Raw genomic sequence first — 19,085 nt, 5'->3', positions numbered from 1 at the left:
CGTTACATTTTAAGTATGGTGATGGCCCTCGCGAAATATCCTCATTTGGAATAATCGCACCATTTAATCAATATTAGTTTTTCTCTTTAAATACAATTCGTAGATTCAGGAAAATGTAGATAAATTGTTTGCAAATTGTACAATATCCGGTAAATCAACGCCGGACTGTCGCTAACTTGACGCAGGACAACCAGGCAGGAACAATGCCGCCGGAAACCAATTCAAAATAAAAGTATTAACATTATGTTTCTCGTTTTGGTGGTGTAAACTGTAAGAAGGAGTGTCAAGAAGAAGTTTTCAGCTGTGTTATAATTATTTTGTGATTGGGATAAATCCAAAAGGGTTAGAATGTGTGATTAGAACCGTAAAACTCGTACAATACACAATTCTAAGCCAAAGTGGTCATTAAACCTCGATTTATTTTTAAAGCCGTAACCGGAACGTGTACTTGCTGTCGCCACCTGGTGCGCTCGCTCCACCTTGACGCTCAGGTACACGGATTTGTTGGAAAACTTTGAGGAAGCTGCAGGTTTTGTGGAGCGGAGTCGCTGTGAGGGACGTGGAGGATGGATTAAAATCCAGACGTCTTTAATGTAGAAGTCGGAGAAGACGACATTGACCAGGGAGCGAGTCTGTGGACGAGTCTGCTGTAAGTCAGTGTTTACTCTGGAAGTCGGACGTCCTCTAATGGAGGAAAGAGCAGCAGTGACAGGTCGCCATGAAAGTGAAAATAAACATTAGCTGCTAACCTGCTGTCGCCGTCTTCAAACTCGGTGGACCGAAAACCCAGTGAGATGTAGTTTTAGTTTGTTAACAATAACCTGGTTTGCTGTATTGGTGGATTATTATTATTATTAGTGTATTACTCTAAAGAGGTCTGCATTGGCTTATTGATTGAATCAGATTTAATGATGTTAGTTTATCTTACTTTTGTTTGATAGTCAAACCAAATTTTTCCGCATGAGCAAAGGGACATTAAATTCCAAGATTGTTAAATATAGCTTCGGTGTTTGGTTGCACGTCCATATAACTCTTATTTTGCTTTATTTTACCACTTTATTTTACATTGAACCGCCTTGGTTAAATTTTGGAAGTCCACATAACGCAATGCAGTATATTTGATCTGAGACTTTTAGTGCGTACACATCCTCCATAGAACCAGTTGGGTTGGTTTACCCGCCACCTGGGGATAGTAGTTTCACATCAGTTTTAAACAGAGATGCCCTCAGGTGGCTAGAAGTGATTTCAGGTTGGGTCCGACTGATTGGATTGATAGCAGGATATCAAGAAGTTGTTTAGTGATGCCATTTCAACACCGACTGTCTTGTTTCATTTCAGTTCAACAGTGTTTGTTTTTTTTTTCTTTGTTTGTGTATGCAGACCTCGGAGCCAGTAAGTCATGTCTGCTGAGAGCACTGGCAGTCTGAGGCACAGCTCAGGGCGTGGTGGCTACAGGCACAGACCGAGCCAGAGCAGCAGCCAGAGGTCGTCATACGAGGAGCGCTGTGTGGACCCGGTGGAAGAGAGGCCGCCGAGCCCAGAGCCCAAGACCGTCTACAAAGCTCACCTGAAGGACGCAAATGGGAAGGCGTCCGAGACCATTGGCTTCATTCCTGGCTCCGCCGACCCTTCCTCTGCAGCACAAACCTGCAACCCCTGCACCTCTCCGGGGAGCTGCAGGACCTTTATATGCAGCGTGCTGACCTGCGGCCTGTACAGGGTCTGCCAGAGTTCCACTCTTGCTCCGTGCCTTGCGCCAAACGAGAGCTCTCCAGATGAGCCAGAGAAGCTGAGCCTCCAAAGTGTGAACCCAGGGGACAACAAAGAGGAGGATCACACAGACTGGCTTGGGGATCTCCACATCGCTGGAGTCAAAGTGGACAGGCCAAGGGAGTATTTAGAGGTCGAACCCAAATTATCATACGTGTTTCCGGCCGGTGTTCAAACACAGCCCAGCAATCCGTCCCTACATGAGTCCATGAGGTTCGACGACTGGGAGGATGGCACAGAGGACCTGGACTCTCTTATTACCAAAAAGTTGCTGGAGCTTTACTCTGAATATCAAATCGACGAGCTGGCGAGGTGCACCTCAGACTCTTTGTTTCTGAGGAAGAGCAAGGACATCAATCAGCTCATCAATTCGCTGGCAGAGGAGCACAAGATGGACGAGCAGGAAGCGGAGTGTCGGCTGGTGCGTGGCATCATCCGCATCAGCACCCGGAAGAGTGCGAAGAAGAGGCCGACCCCGTCCAGGATGGAGAGGACTCTGTCGGACAGCGGGAATGAGACAATGAGGGAGAGCGATTCCTTGAAATTCAGCAACAACAGTAAGCCAGTGTTTCTCCCATATGCATTCATAATAATAAGCTAATTCTGAGTTCCTCGGTTAAATTTTCACACGATGTATTTATATTCACAATGAAACGTAACCTCTACAAATTGGCCTTTCTACGCTTCACGTAGTTGATTCAGGCTAGTATCACAGGAAGGTGACCCTATCGCTCACCCACGAACAAATACACTGCATGTACAGTAACGCAGGTTATCAGTTAGTTTGTGTGAGAGTACGTGTGCAGCAGCTCCCTATTTGTCCTAACAGGATGGTTAGGTTATGAAAATGTACCGGTCTGACATTTAATGCTCATGAATTGAGAATTAATGAAGCAAAACTGTTTGTCTTGTCAGCACAAACAATGTGCAAATGAATGAGTCAGCACTTTGTAGTCACTAGATCAATAATGAAGTGCTGAGGCCGACACTTAAAAATGTAGGAAAAATTACAAAAAAACTTCAAAGCACTCTCTTTGTAACTGTCAATATGACAATAATTTATAATTTCTTTATCCATAATCCTGATCCAAAGAGCTCCTCAAACTAACTCACTTCAAGTCCAGGAAGCACTCCTTCAAACATTTTTCACTTTTGATTTTTCCTGCCCAAATAATGCTCAACCTACTCAAAATAACTTTATTAATATTGTGATCATATGGGGAGCATTCAAAGAAATATAAACTTACACTATACGAGTGCAACTTTGTCCTCTACACTTTCAGTAAATTGTTAGTCAGTTAGTTTTTTTGTGATGAGTCATTAAGTTCATGTTATCTATTTCTAATGTTAAATGTGAGTAATTTTCTGTGTAGAGATATGTTTCATTCTGTGACATTGAATACTTCCAGAGCCCCACAGGTGTCAAAGGTTTCCAGTAAGTTAACACACACAAGACAAGCTGAACATAGATAATCATATCTATAATCATGACCCAGGGTCACAAATGACGTTCGCCCTACTCTGCTGACGTCCTCGGACCAACTACAGTTCAAACCTATTTTCATGCAGCCACCACCACAAAATAAACAATGGCCACCTCATAATGAGTAAAAACAACATAATTTGGTCTTCGTAAACACAAATGAAAGTTGTGATATATCTATATCTATATATATAGATATAATAGATATAAAAATACCAGGAGAAATATTAAATGCAGTCACAGTGACCCCAGAAACATCAGTGTTGCCTCTGTAAAGGTGCTGTTTCTACCATTGAGTGTCCATCACTTTTTCCTGCAGATGACTACAAATCAAATCCAAACATCCAAATATCAGAACTGACCTCCTCTGACAAGTGTGCCAGGGAGATGTGGAGACACAATGGAGGTAAGAAATCAGTCTTTATTATGTTCTCAGTATTCTGTAATTTAAAAAAGTATGTATATTTTTTTTATATTGTATACCAAGATTTATTTGGCTTTTGTAAGAGGGGATTATCCATAATATCAGCATAGTCCTGCATGAGCAGTAAATAGTCTGGTTTGACTTCCTCATGATAAGTTCTTTTAACATCAACTTCAGAGGCTGAATTTTAAGCAAGGCATTGTTATCTTTAGTAAGGTGTTGCACTCAAATCAACTTGCATCAAATGCAACACCTCAAGTTGATTTAACCAATAATTAAATGATTATAGTAAGAACAGATCACATGGACTCTTTGTAGGTGCAGGGCTGTTGTCATGATTTCGAAACTAATGAGGTCATGCTTCAGGGATATTTTTTAAAATCTAGATTTGAACTTTTCATATGTAATGGATTCATTTCAGTTTAATTGTTTGCCGTGACCTGAAAACAAGGTCTAAATTGTGATTATTTTTCTTTCATGCCACAAAAAAAAACAAACCCAAAAAATCAATAAACTGTCCGCCATTTTTTTCACAATACTGACAGAGAGAGCAAGATAAGCTTCATGCTATTACAGAAAGGGCCGATATGTTTTCTGGGACATCACCTTGTTTTCTTTGCATCCCTGTAAAAAATGTGTCCAACTACTGCTCATTGTTTTGTTTGAATACAAAAATTTCAACATTTTAATTTTGATTGTTATGCAAGCATCAGAACTCAGGTTATAAGCTTTCTCCTCACTACCAGGCATACAATTCAGGTCTAAAAGTAATCAAATTAAATTTTTATTCATTTAAAAAATGTGTCTAGACACCTCTGTGCACCACTACAAGGTTTCTTTTACCATTCAATAACCATGAAGGTTGAGGGATTAACAAAATAGGTGAAAATACAAATGTGAATTTACTTTTAATCTGATAATACAAAGGGCTTGTTTGCACAGACAAATAAGTCTTTATGGTGAAGTTCCATTGATTTGATTCTGTATTTTGTATCTACTTCTTTAATCTGGTAAGAACAATGAGTCTGGGCCAGTTCACTTCATATGGACAGACACCATGATTTCAGCTCCTGATCTATTTCCATGTAAACTGTTGTGTGATGTGTAAACATTTACTGGGTCAGCTATATCTTCAGGAAACAACCATAACAGGGTACTGTTTAAATTTACCCTGAACCTGCAGTGTTCGGAGTGCTGCACCAGGCTGAACTGAAATGTCAATAGTTTTTATCAGTGAAATGAGGACTGCAGGGTGAACATGTACATGCTGCTGTTATGACTTACATGTGTACAAGATTTTTAAAGTGGGAATGACGAAAAGAGAAAAGAAAAATGGGTCTAAAGCCAGAACATTTTTGGTTTAGAATCCTAAATCTCTCTAACTTTCATTCAGTTTCTTTTAGTTGTTTTTAGTTGCTTTTCGTGTCAAATTTAAACACATGCATTCATTTTGATGAATATATATATATGGATTTCCTTAATTTACAAGGAAATCCATATATTATTATATGGATTTCCTTGTAAATTCAGTTTCTGGTTACAGTAAAATTCATGCTGTGAGTTCCTGAGGTTTAACAACAATACAGAATTCTTTACTTCCTCATTAAACATTTGCATATTTAGTTCTTCCTAAAGGTTTGGCTGAATCCAAATTTGCACGCTCTGGACTTGCAGACTGAGCCCTCGCTAACTTTTATCGAACACACCATGATGTTTCACTGTCATCACAACTGCAGTAAAGACATTTTCCTTTACATGAGCTGCTTAAACCCTCAACTCAGGAACAGGTGTAGTTAGTGTAGCTATTGATCATAACGTCTGGTTAAATTGGTTGCTCTTCAATATAATGGTAGGTGCTCCGTATTAGGAAGCCAGAAACTGTATAGCTCCTTTCAGACCTTTACTGACATTCTCCAGAGGGGCTGTATTTGACAACGCAATTGTCCGAGTGAGAGGTTTCAGACTTTCTCCAGAGTTTCATCTCTGAACCTCCTTGTAAAAACTCTGCAGAAAGTCAGGAGGGGCCAATGTGAGAACTCGGCAGGAGATCCTCCGCAGGATTCACTGCAAACAAGCGAAAACAAGTAAAAAGCAAAAAGAAAGATTACAAATATTTCAGGAATATAAAGCAAAACTGTCAAGAATTTTTGGTGAAGAAGGCAGACGCCGGTGTTGATGTGCTGTAAACAAAAATCTGTGATCTCAGCAGCGGAATTAATACATTACATTGTCTTTATATACAGTCTATGGTTATATCCTACCAGTTAATCTTTGACTCAAAGATTAACTGGTTGGATTTTGGTTGGCCAGAGGTCAAGGTCACAACACATATTTTTTGCCTTCTTGCACATGATATCTCAAGTTTGCCTTGAATTTCTTCAAATTATGACCAGTTGTCACTTGGACAGATTGACTGATTAGATTTCAGTAAAGGTCACAGTGACGTCATGTAAGTCTGGAACAAATGTACTGTATGTAGACTGAAACTGCACTTACCGCCCTGAGGCATACAACCACAGGGCGGCCATTTTAGTTCCCTGAAATGCTCATCCTCTTTCTTCTGTATCATCCCAGCAGTGAGTGTGAAATGATTTGTAGTTGCAGTGCAGTGTGAATGAGGATGACAGTTGGAGAACTCAAAGCTCATTGCTCAGTCTCCTGTATCTAGACTAATCGCCGTTTTTTTTTCCTATCCTTGTTTTTGTCCTTATAGGTCACACATCTAGCTCAGCCCACTCGCCCTCTCACACAGAGACTAACTCCTCCGGTGTCTCAATGATTGGCTCCTCTGTGAGAACATGATTCCTGCTCCACGCTGCTGGTCTATGCTTGAATAATTTGTCCTGCTGTGTCCACAAGGTCAGTTATGAGACATTGAAAGGGGACACTACTTGCACAGGAGTCACTGGCTGAGCCAAGCTCTTTGAAGAGACCATGGTTTTTCAGTGGGAAAAGAAAATGTGAAAATTCACATTGTCTTGAAGGACTTCAGTGAACTCAGGGCTCTGTGTGTAGATATTTATGGTTGATGAATGTTATGTGTATATTTGAAGGATTGCTTGATGGAGATCACCAGCAGCGTTTGAAGGAGTTGTGTTCCTGACTCTTTTCTGCTGGTTAGATTATAGTGCTGTTATGCAAAGGACACTTAAATTTAGTTCTATAAAAATGAATTGAAGAGTTGTGTTTTTTTGGCACATTTGATTTTCACATCATCATTGTAGATTTGATTGTGCACAGTTGTGTGTTGGATTTTAAGCTGTACTCTTATACAACCTATTTACAGCTAGTAATTCTAGATTAATGATCAGAAATTATGCTTTTCATAATTTGACAAATTTCTATTTGACGTGACCAGTAAAGGTCTCAAGAAGTCAAGTCGAAATAATGAAGTGGTTGTATTTGGCCTGAAGAAAAAGACAGTTTTATATCATGGGCCATAAATGATTTGCGTGCCTGGTAGTACACTAGAAATAAGAATGTGCTTTTATTGTAAATTGTGATCTAAAAACAAACGGGGGAAAAAAACATGTCAATAGAATGGTTCAACATTTAGAAAAATACACTCATATGCTTTTTTGCAGAGATTTAATTGAGAAGATTAATACTGCTCTGATGTCTGTACGCTAAAAGGAATCGGCAATGACAGACAATTAGCTTAGCTCAGAATTTAGACTGAAAATATATGGAAATACTTTATCTAGCTTGGATCTGTCCAAAGGTAACAAAATTGGCCGAGCTAAACCTCTTTACATGCAATATTTTGTTTATTCATTAACTCGAAAAAAATGTAAAAACAAAAAAGTTGTTTAACTGCAGGTTTTTTTATTGGATCATTTCTTTACCACAACCTTTTGCAGCTCGGTTTTTTAAAAACAATGTTATGAAATGTTTTTAGTGGGCTTAAAGCTGCTGTGGAAGGTTTTCCAAAAGCGGCGTCATCCACGTAGAAGACACAGACTTCAAGGTGTCAAGAGAGTTTGCGGTGATAAGAGCGGTGTCTGGGTGCTGTAAACACACAGCAGTGGAATTAATATTTGACTTCCTGCCTCATCCTGCTGTACCCGGCTGCTCCACCTCTCACCTGAATAATGTGGAGGTTTTGATTCTGTTGTGAACGTGTCTGTGCAGAGAACCTCCTGCTGTGTTGTGCACGTGCGAAAGGCAAAGTCCGGGTAAAACCCAGACCCAATTCTCTGGACTTTACCCACAGGTCATGTCTGAAAACGGCTTGACATGACATCTGGGCTAACTGCATGTAAAACGGACATGTAGCTAGCTCATGCTACACAATAAACCAATTCTGCAAGCAGTTACATGATGGCCAAACCGCTGACTGCCTAGGCACTTCACAACTTTAAAGTAGAACCATGCTAACCAGTCGTATTGTGATTGAACCTCAGTCAGACACTCCTCCTCGCTCTTATTGGTGATTTAGTTACAGGATCGTTGGATTCTACCAAATTGTAGTACGGGCTCTAGGCGGAGCCAGAGGAGCCAGATTTAGTTTTGATATTACCTGCCTCATTTTTTAGGTGTGATACCGACAGTTTTAGCACATATGACAAAAAGTTTATGTTTGTAAATGTTCCCTACCGCACCTTTAAAAAGTGCTGGTGGGCATTTTACCTTTGGACATATCTAGCTCTACCCCGTGGTTTCTTGTGTTTATGCCTCTTGACAACATCTTTACTAAAAAAAAATGTTTCTGTTATTTTTTGCTTATGTCTAAGACAACCAAAAACGCATGTTAGCTTTTTTGTTTTGTCAAAATAAGTTTTTTTTATTTCCATTGTGACTTATGTTGTGTGTAGTGCATAGTGTCATAATATTGTAACATGAAGTTCATATGAAGTAGATAGCTGTTAATGTATGACACTGTTTTTGGCTTTGTGAGCTGCAGCTGTACTTCAGGTTGTGTCAAGGACTATAACCTACTGTATCAGGCGGTCTCACGAGGTGAAAGCCTGTTTTTCATACCAATGCGCTTTGCTGTGTTTGCTCCTGGATCCTGGTGGGAATTTGTCCAGGTGACTCAAGGGGATTTCTTTCTTCAGCGCTGTGGCCGTCTTATCAGCATTAGTTTATGGTTGCTGTTGGGCATGGACCTTACAGTAACGGCTTCATTTAATACACATGGGTAGCTTGTACACTTATTCTAAACATAACTTGCCAGATCACTAGCAGATTGAAATTTTAGTGTAAGGAATGTTTAACTATTAACTATTATTTATCTTGAGGTAACATGATCCAAGATGCTTGAAATGAGACAGAGTCATGATTTGGCTGCAACATCAGCGTTGTTATAATTGAATGTGTAAAACTGGTTGTTCTGGTTTGTGTCATGATGCAAAAAGGGCAAATTGACTAATGAGGCTTGACAAACGTGTTAACTGTAACATGCTTTTTTATTCCACTGGAAAGTCCTGCATCTTCAGTTCATTCGTACATTGTACCAGAGTTTGTCATGTAAACACTTGGGTCTTCACCAAAAGGAAATGTATATTTTCAGCAAAGATGTGTTGGCATTCACAATAAACCATCTTTTAACTGATGTCTCGTTGTAAAGCAATAAAGTTAATTAAGTGAAACTACAAAAGGAGGCATTTGCTTGTTGTTTGCCACATGGCCACATGAGGGAGTCAAAGTATGTTGTTTGTGGTTGATTTCCATGATTTCACAGAAGCGATGCATCATTAAAAAGGGATTGAAACGTTTCTTTCATCCACTTTTCACTGTAGTTAATAATAGTACATTTTATTCACAGCAGTCAAGGTCACCTTACATGGCAGAGATAAAAACAGAACAAAAACATGTCAAAAAGATCAATAAAATTCGCAGTGAATAAAACATTATGTGCCCAATGGAAAACAATCTGTTTAAAAACAACATTTTCTCTGTAATCTCATTGGACAAACAGCATGTCTGTTAATAAATGCAACATGTTTGTGTTGCCAATAACTGGCTTGAAGAAAAGCTCTGTGACCAAGCTGTGGCTGACGTTCCGGGTGGTGGAGGCTGCTAGAGAGGCTGCTCTGAAGCGACTGGTGTCCTCCGGGTGCAGCAGGTGGATGACTCCCTGGAGAGCCCTCTGTGCTTCCTGTTGGAGGCTCTCGATGAGCAACATGGCGCTCAATCCCCGAACAGCTATAGTGGGAGAAGAGAGGTTTCTGCTCATATCCAACAAACTGAAACACAACAGCATCATATATTTCTTTGTATTTAATGTGACCGCCTATTGGAGGAGCAACTTTTTACATTATGCATTTTTAGTTACAAAAATATGCTAATATAATATTGTGTCACTGATTCTTAAAACATCGGACAAAGCACATCCAGCAGTTGAAACTGCTATTGGATTTAAAAATGAAAATTAGAAAAATGTTATAAGGGATTAATAATAGAATGTATTCAACACAATTATCCGCTTTCAATTACATTGAATCACTATTGTATTAAATCTAAGACACTGTTTTCCCACTACATCTAAAACAGCATGTCCACAGAGAAGGGTTCAATCATTCATGTGTAATAAAATGGATACAAAAAATAGCTTGTTTCATCAAAAGAGAAACTTGATATCTATTATATGCAAAACATTAATACTAACATTCACTATTGTTTATTTTAGAACTTTTTACTGTTTTGTTGCTATAATTTATTATTTCTGAATGATTAACTCTAAAGTAATAACTCAATCATACTCAGGTTAACACACATTCTTTAAAAAATACTTTGACATTAAAACAGACAATGGAAAAGAGAGTTTGTACCTGGGTTAAACAACGTAGCACCCCTCAGGTAAGCATACTCCTTAGGGCTGAGATCCAGATCCCACAGCTGATACAAGCAAGCTCTTAGTCTGTGGACTCCGGCAAGAGTTGGTTGGTCGGCCTCCTTTTCAGAAAGTCCCGGCCTGAGCAAAATCTGTCTCAAGATACTTGGATTTGGAACATCAGTCACTTCAAACATAATCCTTTCCTGTGCTAGCCCCAGAACAAATAACGGAACCCAGCAGTGTGTTAACAGCGATGACTGATCTCCCAGTGGAAGCTGACTGAAGGATGGTAAGCTCCTCATGAAGCAGACGGTTTTGATGAGCACACTGGAGGCAACTTGACAGGTGGCCGTCGGGTCCTTCAGGCGAACTTTCCTCTGGTTGCAGTGGCAGGTGTGTGACGTGAGGTAAGACTTTGCTTCGTCGTTGAGGCGGTCGCTGTCCCTCCAGCTCAAGATGTTGTAAAGGATAGTGTGGGGATGCTGATCCTGGTAACCAGAGCAAGCGCGGTTTGCAATGTCCTCTTCAACAGAAAACATGGTGAAGCAGGAAAGGAAATTTACTAGGAAAAACCTCCAGAGAGCACAAACCGCCTCACTTAGTGTTTAACCTCAGTCCTCTATTTATCCAGGATGTCACCTGCACACGACAAACTCAGCCTTGACTCGCCTTTTTAAGCCCCTGCACTGAGGAATAAAAGCTGTGACCATGGACTTCCCATGAACACTGATGTAGGTTACTTCCACGTGGAGCCGATAAGAGTGGTTCAACTCAGCTGCTGCACAGAGAGGAAATGCTGAAGCTGGCTGAGGTGAATGACATTTATCGTGTTTACCTGAGTCATCAACTCCGCCTGTACCATTCCATCAAGGACTGACAGGGTCAACGCACAGGCTGCCACCTGACCTGTGCCCCAGTTACACCTTGTACCTGCATGACTTTTTTTAACACACAGTACAATGATAATAACAATATTTATTTATATTTTGTGGGCTTCAGAATTTTGGACAAATCAAGATATAGGTATGGATTTGTTTTGTATATCTTAAATATGCATGTAGTATATAACGGGTTTAATTAAGGTGAATGAAGTTCACATAAGTTTCCTGATATGTTATCTGGGCCAGACAAGAGTTGTGAACTTGCCCAGTATCACTTATGGATATCACTTTCTAAAAATATTTGTGGCGTGAAGTGTTACAAATTAATCATCAATGAAAAATCTTTTTTATATTGCATAACATTTGTTTTTACACGAAACACCATAAATGGGTCGGTAGCTTGCTTATGCTCAAACAAGACGTCATGTTAACTGGGATATCATTGCTTTGAAACTGTCATTCTCCAACATTTGTGCAAATTCTACGAATAGAAAATAACCACAACTTGCTGTGAAGTGTGTTTTCAAACTGGATTCCACAATGCTAAAAAAAAATCCTACCTCAGTTTGTCCAAGTCATTAAATTGTTAAAAACAATGCATCAGTGGTGTCACAGCCATGGAACATTTACCTAATGGCAAGTAGGGACACTGTGCTGAAATTCATATTTCTCATATTTTAGCTTTTCTTCACTGGCTTCCAGTAAATTTTAGAATGTATTATAAGAATTTGTTGCTGACTTTTGAGGTCTGGATATTGTATCACTGATTCTTGAGACATGGGACAAAACACATCCAGCAGTTGAGACTGCTATTGGGTTTTAAAATGAAAATATTTTCAATTGGAGATGTTACGAGGGATTAATTATAGAATGTATTCAACACAATTGTCCCCTTTGATTTAATTGAATCATTATTATATCAAGTCTATGACACATACTGTCTTCCCACTACATCTAAAAGAGCATGTCCACAGAGAATCATGTGCAATAAAATTGTTACAAATATTTCCTAATGATTAAAAAGACATCGTTTCATCATAATATCTATTTTATGCAAAACAATAATACTAAAATATGCACTATTGCTTATTTTTTAGAACTTTGTACTGTTTTGTTGCTATAATTTATTATTTCTAAGCGATTAACTCTAAAATAATAACTCAATCATACTCAGGTTAACACACAGTTCTTTAAAAAATACTTTGACAGTAAAATCATAGTGTTTAAGTTTTTCTCTAGAAAGTTCTCATTCTTACTAGGCGCCTCAGTCCCTCGCCGACACGAAGCGCTCACTTCATTGGTCAGTACAGCTGTCGATTAAATGCGCTCCTCCCATTGGTGCAAACCAGCGTAGGCGGGGTTTGTTTCCAGGAAGTAAGTGACGACACAAGTGGCCCTTCACACTGTCTCTAACTCCGCTCTCCGCATCGTCATCCCCGCAGTTTAGTGTTTTATTAAACCTTTTCTGATTCCACCAACATGGGGGACGACGAAGAGAAGTATGACGGGATGTTGCTGGTTATGGCGCAGCAACACGAGGGAGGTGTACACGAGGTAATGCACACTCCGCTGCTGACGCCACACAGCCTCCACACCGCTGCCTGAAGCTAATGAAGTTAGCAGCTATGCTAGCATGGCACACATCGGCCGTTAGCAGTGCAGCAGCGACTAAGCAAATGTTCTCAATAATCGGGCACGTTTTAGCTCAGGTCGTTGTCTTCGTGAGAAAACACCTGTCTGAGCAGATTATAACCTCGCTTCTGCTCGTCGGGGAGGTGTTGTGGTGAATTCAGCTTCCACGTGACTATTAATGCAGCACGGCAATCATTAAAACCTCGTATTTGTGGTTCAACTCATTTTCTTGACAGTTTGTTTCCCCTTAAATAAAATGTTGTGTAGGATTTTCTTTTGTTTGAACGTTTTTAAATAGCTCTGAGCAACTAGATCTTGTCACAGTGACGTCAGATGACTGGCATTTCTAGATTAACACATTAACAAACTTTGATTTGCTAATAATTAAAGGCACTCTTGTGTACTGGATGGCTCAGAGTCCGCAGACAAAGAGAGAGAATGTAGCACATTATATTCCTTCATTCTTTATTTCATTGTGTGTGATGGTTTTATATTTCTCTCAACAGTTAGTAAACACGTTTTTCAGCTTCCTCCGCCGCAAAACCGATTTCTTCACGGGCGGTGATTCAGGTGCTGCAGAGAAGGTGAGTAATATTACCGCCAATGTAGCTTCTGTGACATTCAACACTGTGCTGTCAAAAACCTGCACCCTGCACATCCTTACTTAACTCCCATGTCTCCTCATCTCTTTTTTTGTATTCTTCAGCTAGTGCAGAATGCTTTCGCCAGCCAAAGTAAGCTGGCGCTGAAGTCCCACAAAGATAAGCAGGTGAAGCAGGAGAAGGAGAAGAAAGAGAAAGCTGAGAGAGCTGCTAAGCTGGCAGAGGAAGAGAAGAAAAAGAATAACGACGGTCCCAAGATTCAGGAACTGACTGACGAAGAAGCAGAGAAACTTCAGTCTGAACTTGATATGGTGAAATCTGGCTGCTTTGATGCTCCATCATAAAAAGAATAACTGCAGATGTTCTGATTCATGTGTTACTTTACATCTTCATTTGTGTTTTATGTATTTTAGAAAAAGAAAGAAGAGGAGAAAACCGAGGACACAACAACGAAGGCAGAAAAGTCATCTGACGACACAGAAAAAGAGAAAGGGGTGAGGCAGCAGCAGGCCAGTTCCACAGTGAAATGTCCATGTCTCATGTGGCTCTGCTGACTGACTTGCTAATGTCCATGTCCACAGTCTGAATCTGAAGGAGAGGAAGACGAGAAGGACAAAGATAAACTGAAGCCGAATGCAGGAAACGGAGCTGATCTGCCCAGTTACAAGTGGACACAGAGCCTCTCTGAAGTGGATGTGAGTTCATTTTGACCTTCATTTTGATCTATTTCTGTGTATTCCTTCTGTAGAACAGACTAGCTACATCCGTCCTGCTACCTTATCAAACTAAAACAATCTCTGTCCACGTGAACGTTTTGGTTCTGTATCAGTTATAATCCCCATTCATACCAACACGCTTAAAAACGCAACTCATGTGACCACTCATGTACCCTGAGCATGCACGTGTTGGTGTGAACAGGAAGCATCTGGTTGTTGGTTGCAAAAAGAGCAGCAATGGCAAAAGTGAAAATGTGGTACTATGGCTGTACGCTAAGCCTCCCAGAAGAGTGATTTTTCTTTTTAAGCATTGAGATGTTTACTGAAAACCCTTGACAGCGTCATCCCGCCACATATCATCTCCTCTTTTCTTCCTGGCCCAGTTTAAATGGCCTTGGCCCCTGTTATGATGAGCAAGTGATTGCCCATGTTCCAAAATCTCTAATGTAACAGACATATGAATTATATATGCAGACATTGTTTATATAATTGATCATAAGCTACATTGAGTAATATATAATCATCACCCTTCTTCATGGTTCTTGTATCAAATTAACCAAATCAGAAGTGTAGGTATGTTTACAGCGTTTGTAAGCCTGCTGTCAATCCAGTGTGGCAGCTGCACGACTTGATTCCACCCTCTTGTGTCTCCTGCATGCTCTGAAAGTTTTGATACCTTCAAACTAAAAAGAATCTAAGACTACGTTCACACAGCGGAATCTGATCCACTACATGTGACCCAGATCTGACTGTTTCATGACAATGGGAACAACACAAATTAGATGGAATATGATCTTTTCAAATGAAGTTTGAGCCACTTTCGTGTGTGGTTCTGAATCAGATACATATTTTTAGTTTTTAATGTGTCCTCAGACTGAACAGCCATGTGACCTGTATCGGAATTCAAGTCACGCTGCGCGTGACGTCTTGTTGTTCTTTTGCACATGCAGGTCACATCAGGGACATGACCACTTACCATTGGAGTCTGATATTGTCCACATTTTGAAAGATAATGTGAACAGCTACATAAAAAATTGGAATTGAGCACCAAGGCTTGCAGTGTGAACCTCGTCTTACGTCTTTTACTATTCTATCCTCCTCCCACAGCTGGTAGTGCCTTTCGATGTGAAGTTCCGCATTAAGGCGAGAGACGTGGTGGTGGACATCCAGCGGCGAACCATCAAAGTCGGCCTGAAAGGACACCCTCCCATTATTGAAGGGCAGCTCTACAACGAGGTGAAGGTGGAAGAAAGCTCCTGGCTCCTCGACGACGGCAAGGTGGTCACTGTGCACCTGGAAAAGGTAAGAAAGAGGCGGCCTTTTAACTTGAAGCTGCTTTCAGACCTGCACCAAAATCTGGATGTTTTGGGGGGAATTTCCTACCAGCCCCCCGTAAAATGTTTGGGAAACGTCAAATTGAACCCATGTGAGAATTCCGCTGGAAAATGTCAGGAAAACTCACAGGGAGCAAGTGGCTGTGTTGATCACGTCTCTAACACATGTCAAATGCAAGAGTAATGCATGCTCTACACAGGCACCACCTTCCTGTGGTTCTGACCATGTCTGACTCAGACAATCTCCTGCTGCATTGTTCATGTGTGAAAGCCAATGTCTGGGAGATGTCCGGACCCAATTTTCTGGACATTTCCCACAGTTCATGTCTGAAAATGGCTTAAGTGTATGACTGTGAAAGATATACTAAGGTGATGAGCTTACTGATGTGTGCATACGTTCTATTTATTCATTAAAAACTTTCCTTTAACGTCAGATTAATAAAATGGAGTGGTGGAGCAAGATTATTACCACAGATCCAGAAATCAACACCAAGAAGGTCTGTCCAGAGAACTCCAAGGTAACATGAACTGAGTTGGAGCTTTCTGCAGGAGCTATGTTAAAGTAAATATAAAGATAACTGACAACTTCTCCTTCAATTTGCTGCACTACCCCCATCCTGTGTGTATTTCCCGCTGAGCAGCTGTCAGACCTGGACGGAGAGACGCGTGGTATGGTGGAGAAGATGATGTACGACCAGAGGCAGAAATCAATGGGGTTGCCTACATCTGAAGAACAGAAGAAACAAGACATTCTTAAAAAGTAAGTGTCCAGTGTTTCATTCCCTTCAAATAAATGTACCGGTTCAGCTCAGGTTGTGTTAAGTCATCAAACTGTAAAGATCTTTTTGTCCTTTGTCAGCTGACATTTTAACAGAAGCTTTATGGTGTACCCAGATTTTATATGAAGGATGAACCTGAAAGTTGTCTGTAGTTTTTACCTTGAGTGTTGCCTCAAGGCCAAATCACTCACTTTAACTGAAGCTAATAAAAGATGGTTTGGTGCAGACGGTGACCTGGTTTAAGGAGACGCATCTGATTCTATTAGATGTAACATTTCACACTTTAGTTGTTACTGTGTCGGTCTCATTGCACCAGTCAGCATCCTCCAAAAAATTGAGAGGTTAGATTTTCCCAAAAAATGTTGTCATATTACAAGAATAAAGTCGTAATTTAACAAGAAAAAAGTCACAATATTACGAGAAAGTAAAACTTTTGAATAAGCAGCAAGGATAACCTATGTTTCTCTCCTGGATCCAAAATCTTGAACCAACTCATCACAATATCAACACTGATCCCCACATAATGATCAATACTTTTCTTAAATGAGTAAAATCTTTCTTCATAGCGGCGCGTCCATTCATCAGCCTGTCCCGTTCGCTCTCTTCCTCTCTCTCATGCTGACAAAAACACACACACCGACACACTCGCACACATGTAAAAGGCGGGTTCGATTCGGTTGGCAGGGCGCAGAGGCAAATAATAGAGACACAAAGAGGAGCAGTAAATGACCGACAGAGCCGGTAAAGACTGTGGAAAAAAACAACTTTTACACAGTCCAAACGTGTATGAAAAGACCCAAAATGAACACTGTAAGCGGACTACCTGATCACTTTAACCAAACTATTCAAACAGCATTTGTATAGAAACTATTCTGTCCCAACCTTTTTAGATTCATATATATGGATACTTCTGATCACTATATCCACGATTTTACTTTATTCTCAAAATCTCCGACACCCACCCCCGCTCCACTTTAAGTGATCTCCAGCGCAGGTATAGGAGGTATAGTTATAGGAGGGTAATATCTTTTTTTTTTTTAATTTACAAATAATTTATGTTGACATATTTGATTTGGTTAAAAAAGACACGTGAAGACTCTTAAATCTCGAGCCATTGTCACCATAGAAACACGAAATCAAAGACAGCATGTTGTTCCCTGTGCTAGATTTCTTTGGTTTTACAATTTCAAGTCTCTGTTATCTGCTTTTACACAGTAACATAAACTGAGACCAGTGGTTATCTCAGGGGTAAATAACCATTTTACTGAAAATACAACTTAGCCGTAAAGGAATGTTAAGTATATCCCACTCATGGTAAAACACCTGCATTCTGTTTTAGTTTGCATATGGAGGGAGATCGATTTTATTAAAACTGATGCAACTCACTGATGTAAAAATGCCGAAGTGGATTATTGTAAGTCAGTGTTCCACATGTGAGGTTGTGTGATATCACATCAAACATTCCACAGTATTAGCAGAGACGGAGGAAGAATGGGTGCTTTTATTTTGAAGTTTACTTCCTCTTTTACGCTTGTTAAAGCTGCTTGTAAAGGTCTGGCACCGTTTTTATAGGAGTTAAACAATACAAATGTGGTGACTGGTAAGGTGTCCGTTTCTTTATTGACACAAAGTTCACATGGTGTCTGTCCAATCAAATGTGTTGACTCATCATGTCTTCTCAGAAGCATCATGTTTCATGGTTTCACTGTTTTAAAAAATACCACTGATTGACCAGTGGGAGGTGCTGTAGCTAAAGGGGAAAAAATCATAGTGCAAGAGAAAGGTTTGAATGTCTGTGATATTATAAATTAAGACATGTAGAGGAAAAATTATGCATCAACCAACAAATATTCCCTGAACAAGATCAGAATTTCATTTAGGTTATGGCACATGATGGTGATGAAGTTATTTTGTATTAAGAAGCTGGAAATAAAAAGATTTTGTTGACGTGTGACCGGTTTCCTTGTCTCTCTGCAGGTTCATGTCTCAGCACCCAGAGATGGATTTCTCTAAAGCCAAATTCAGCTGAGACTCGCTGCCGTCCGTAGAAACCACAAAGATTCTCGAGGATATCTTGTGAAACATGTCAAAGCCGACGTCAGGCACCAACCAACTTCCCCATCATACGTCCTCTTAATACTGCACAGGTTTCTGTCTTTTTTGGTTTGTTATGAGATCAGGTTTATTGACGTTTAGCCCATATCCTCCCTCTGCATGTCTAGATGTCAGAATATTTAAAAATGTCTGGATTTTTTAATAAACGAATTTAAAATGTAAATGTTGTGAGAGGAGTGCTTATATTCACTGCACAAGGGTTAACCCGTCACTTGGTTTCAAGGGTAAAGAGTCAAACATCTGTCCAGACCGAACAGAATTTAATGGAAAGTAAATGAGTAGTAAAGTTTAAATACAAAGCTTTTTGTTTCTTTACTGCCTGTGACTTTCAGTTCACAACCTAGAGGAGTTCAAGGCCAAGACTAGTGCTTTCACCAGCCCTGAACTCGGTCACTGAACTCCGATGTGTTATGTTTGGATCACATCCAAAGGCTACTGGCCTACAATGAGAACAGCTTTTACTGAAAGTCACCAAGCAGCTTCATTGCATAATAGTGTACGTCCAGATGTTATTCGATGGAAGTTTATATGTTAAAAATGTCACTAGGACTGTAAACTATTTGCAGGTCAT

At 40.1% G+C, this 19,085-nt stretch overlaps 3 protein-coding genes across 3 annotated transcripts; 2 read left to right on the top strand and 1 right to left on the bottom strand.

Moving 5' to 3' along the window:
• Positions 1 to 462: 462 nt before the first annotated feature.
• Positions 463 to 9,258, top strand: kdf1b (keratinocyte differentiation factor 1b). Its single transcript, XM_034599814.1, has 4 exons — positions 463 to 649; positions 1,381 to 2,327; positions 3,573 to 3,659; positions 6,391 to 9,258. The coding sequence occupies exons 2-4, from the start codon at positions 1,400 to 1,402 to the stop codon at positions 6,477 to 6,479; spliced, it is 1,104 nt and encodes a 367-aa protein (XP_034455705.1). The 5' UTR covers positions 463 to 649; positions 1,381 to 1,399; the 3' UTR covers positions 6,480 to 9,258.
• LOC117770397 (nuclear receptor subfamily 0 group B member 2-like) lies at positions 7,509 to 11,795 on the bottom strand. Its single transcript, XM_034599816.1, has 2 exons — positions 10,451 to 11,795; positions 7,509 to 9,824 (listed from the first exon to the last, which is right to left on the bottom strand). Exons 1-2 carry the CDS (start codon positions 10,992 to 10,994, stop codon positions 9,583 to 9,585), a joined length of 786 nt encoding a protein of 261 aa, XP_034455707.1. The 5' UTR covers positions 10,995 to 11,795; the 3' UTR covers positions 7,509 to 9,582.
• An 888-nt stretch (positions 11,796 to 12,683) lies between these two features.
• Positions 12,684 to 18,677, top strand: nudc (nudC nuclear distribution protein). Its single transcript, XM_034599815.1, has 9 exons — positions 12,684 to 12,890; positions 13,475 to 13,552; positions 13,675 to 13,881; positions 13,984 to 14,064; positions 14,152 to 14,265; positions 15,394 to 15,588; positions 16,055 to 16,138; positions 16,262 to 16,380; positions 18,377 to 18,677. Exons 1-9 carry the CDS (start codon positions 12,816 to 12,818, stop codon positions 18,426 to 18,428), a joined length of 1,005 nt encoding a protein of 334 aa, XP_034455706.1. The 5' UTR covers positions 12,684 to 12,815; the 3' UTR covers positions 18,429 to 18,677.
• The last annotated feature ends 408 nt before the right edge of the window (positions 18,678 to 19,085 follow it).

Source organism: Hippoglossus hippoglossus, chromosome 11 (assembly GCF_009819705.1).
Source record: "Hippoglossus hippoglossus isolate fHipHip1 chromosome 11, fHipHip1.pri, whole genome shotgun sequence".
Classification (NCBI taxonomy): Eukaryota; Metazoa; Chordata; class Actinopteri; order Pleuronectiformes; family Pleuronectidae; genus Hippoglossus; species Hippoglossus hippoglossus.
Note: the sequence above shows the minus strand (reverse complement) of the source record. Positions and strands in the feature narration are given on the sequence as shown.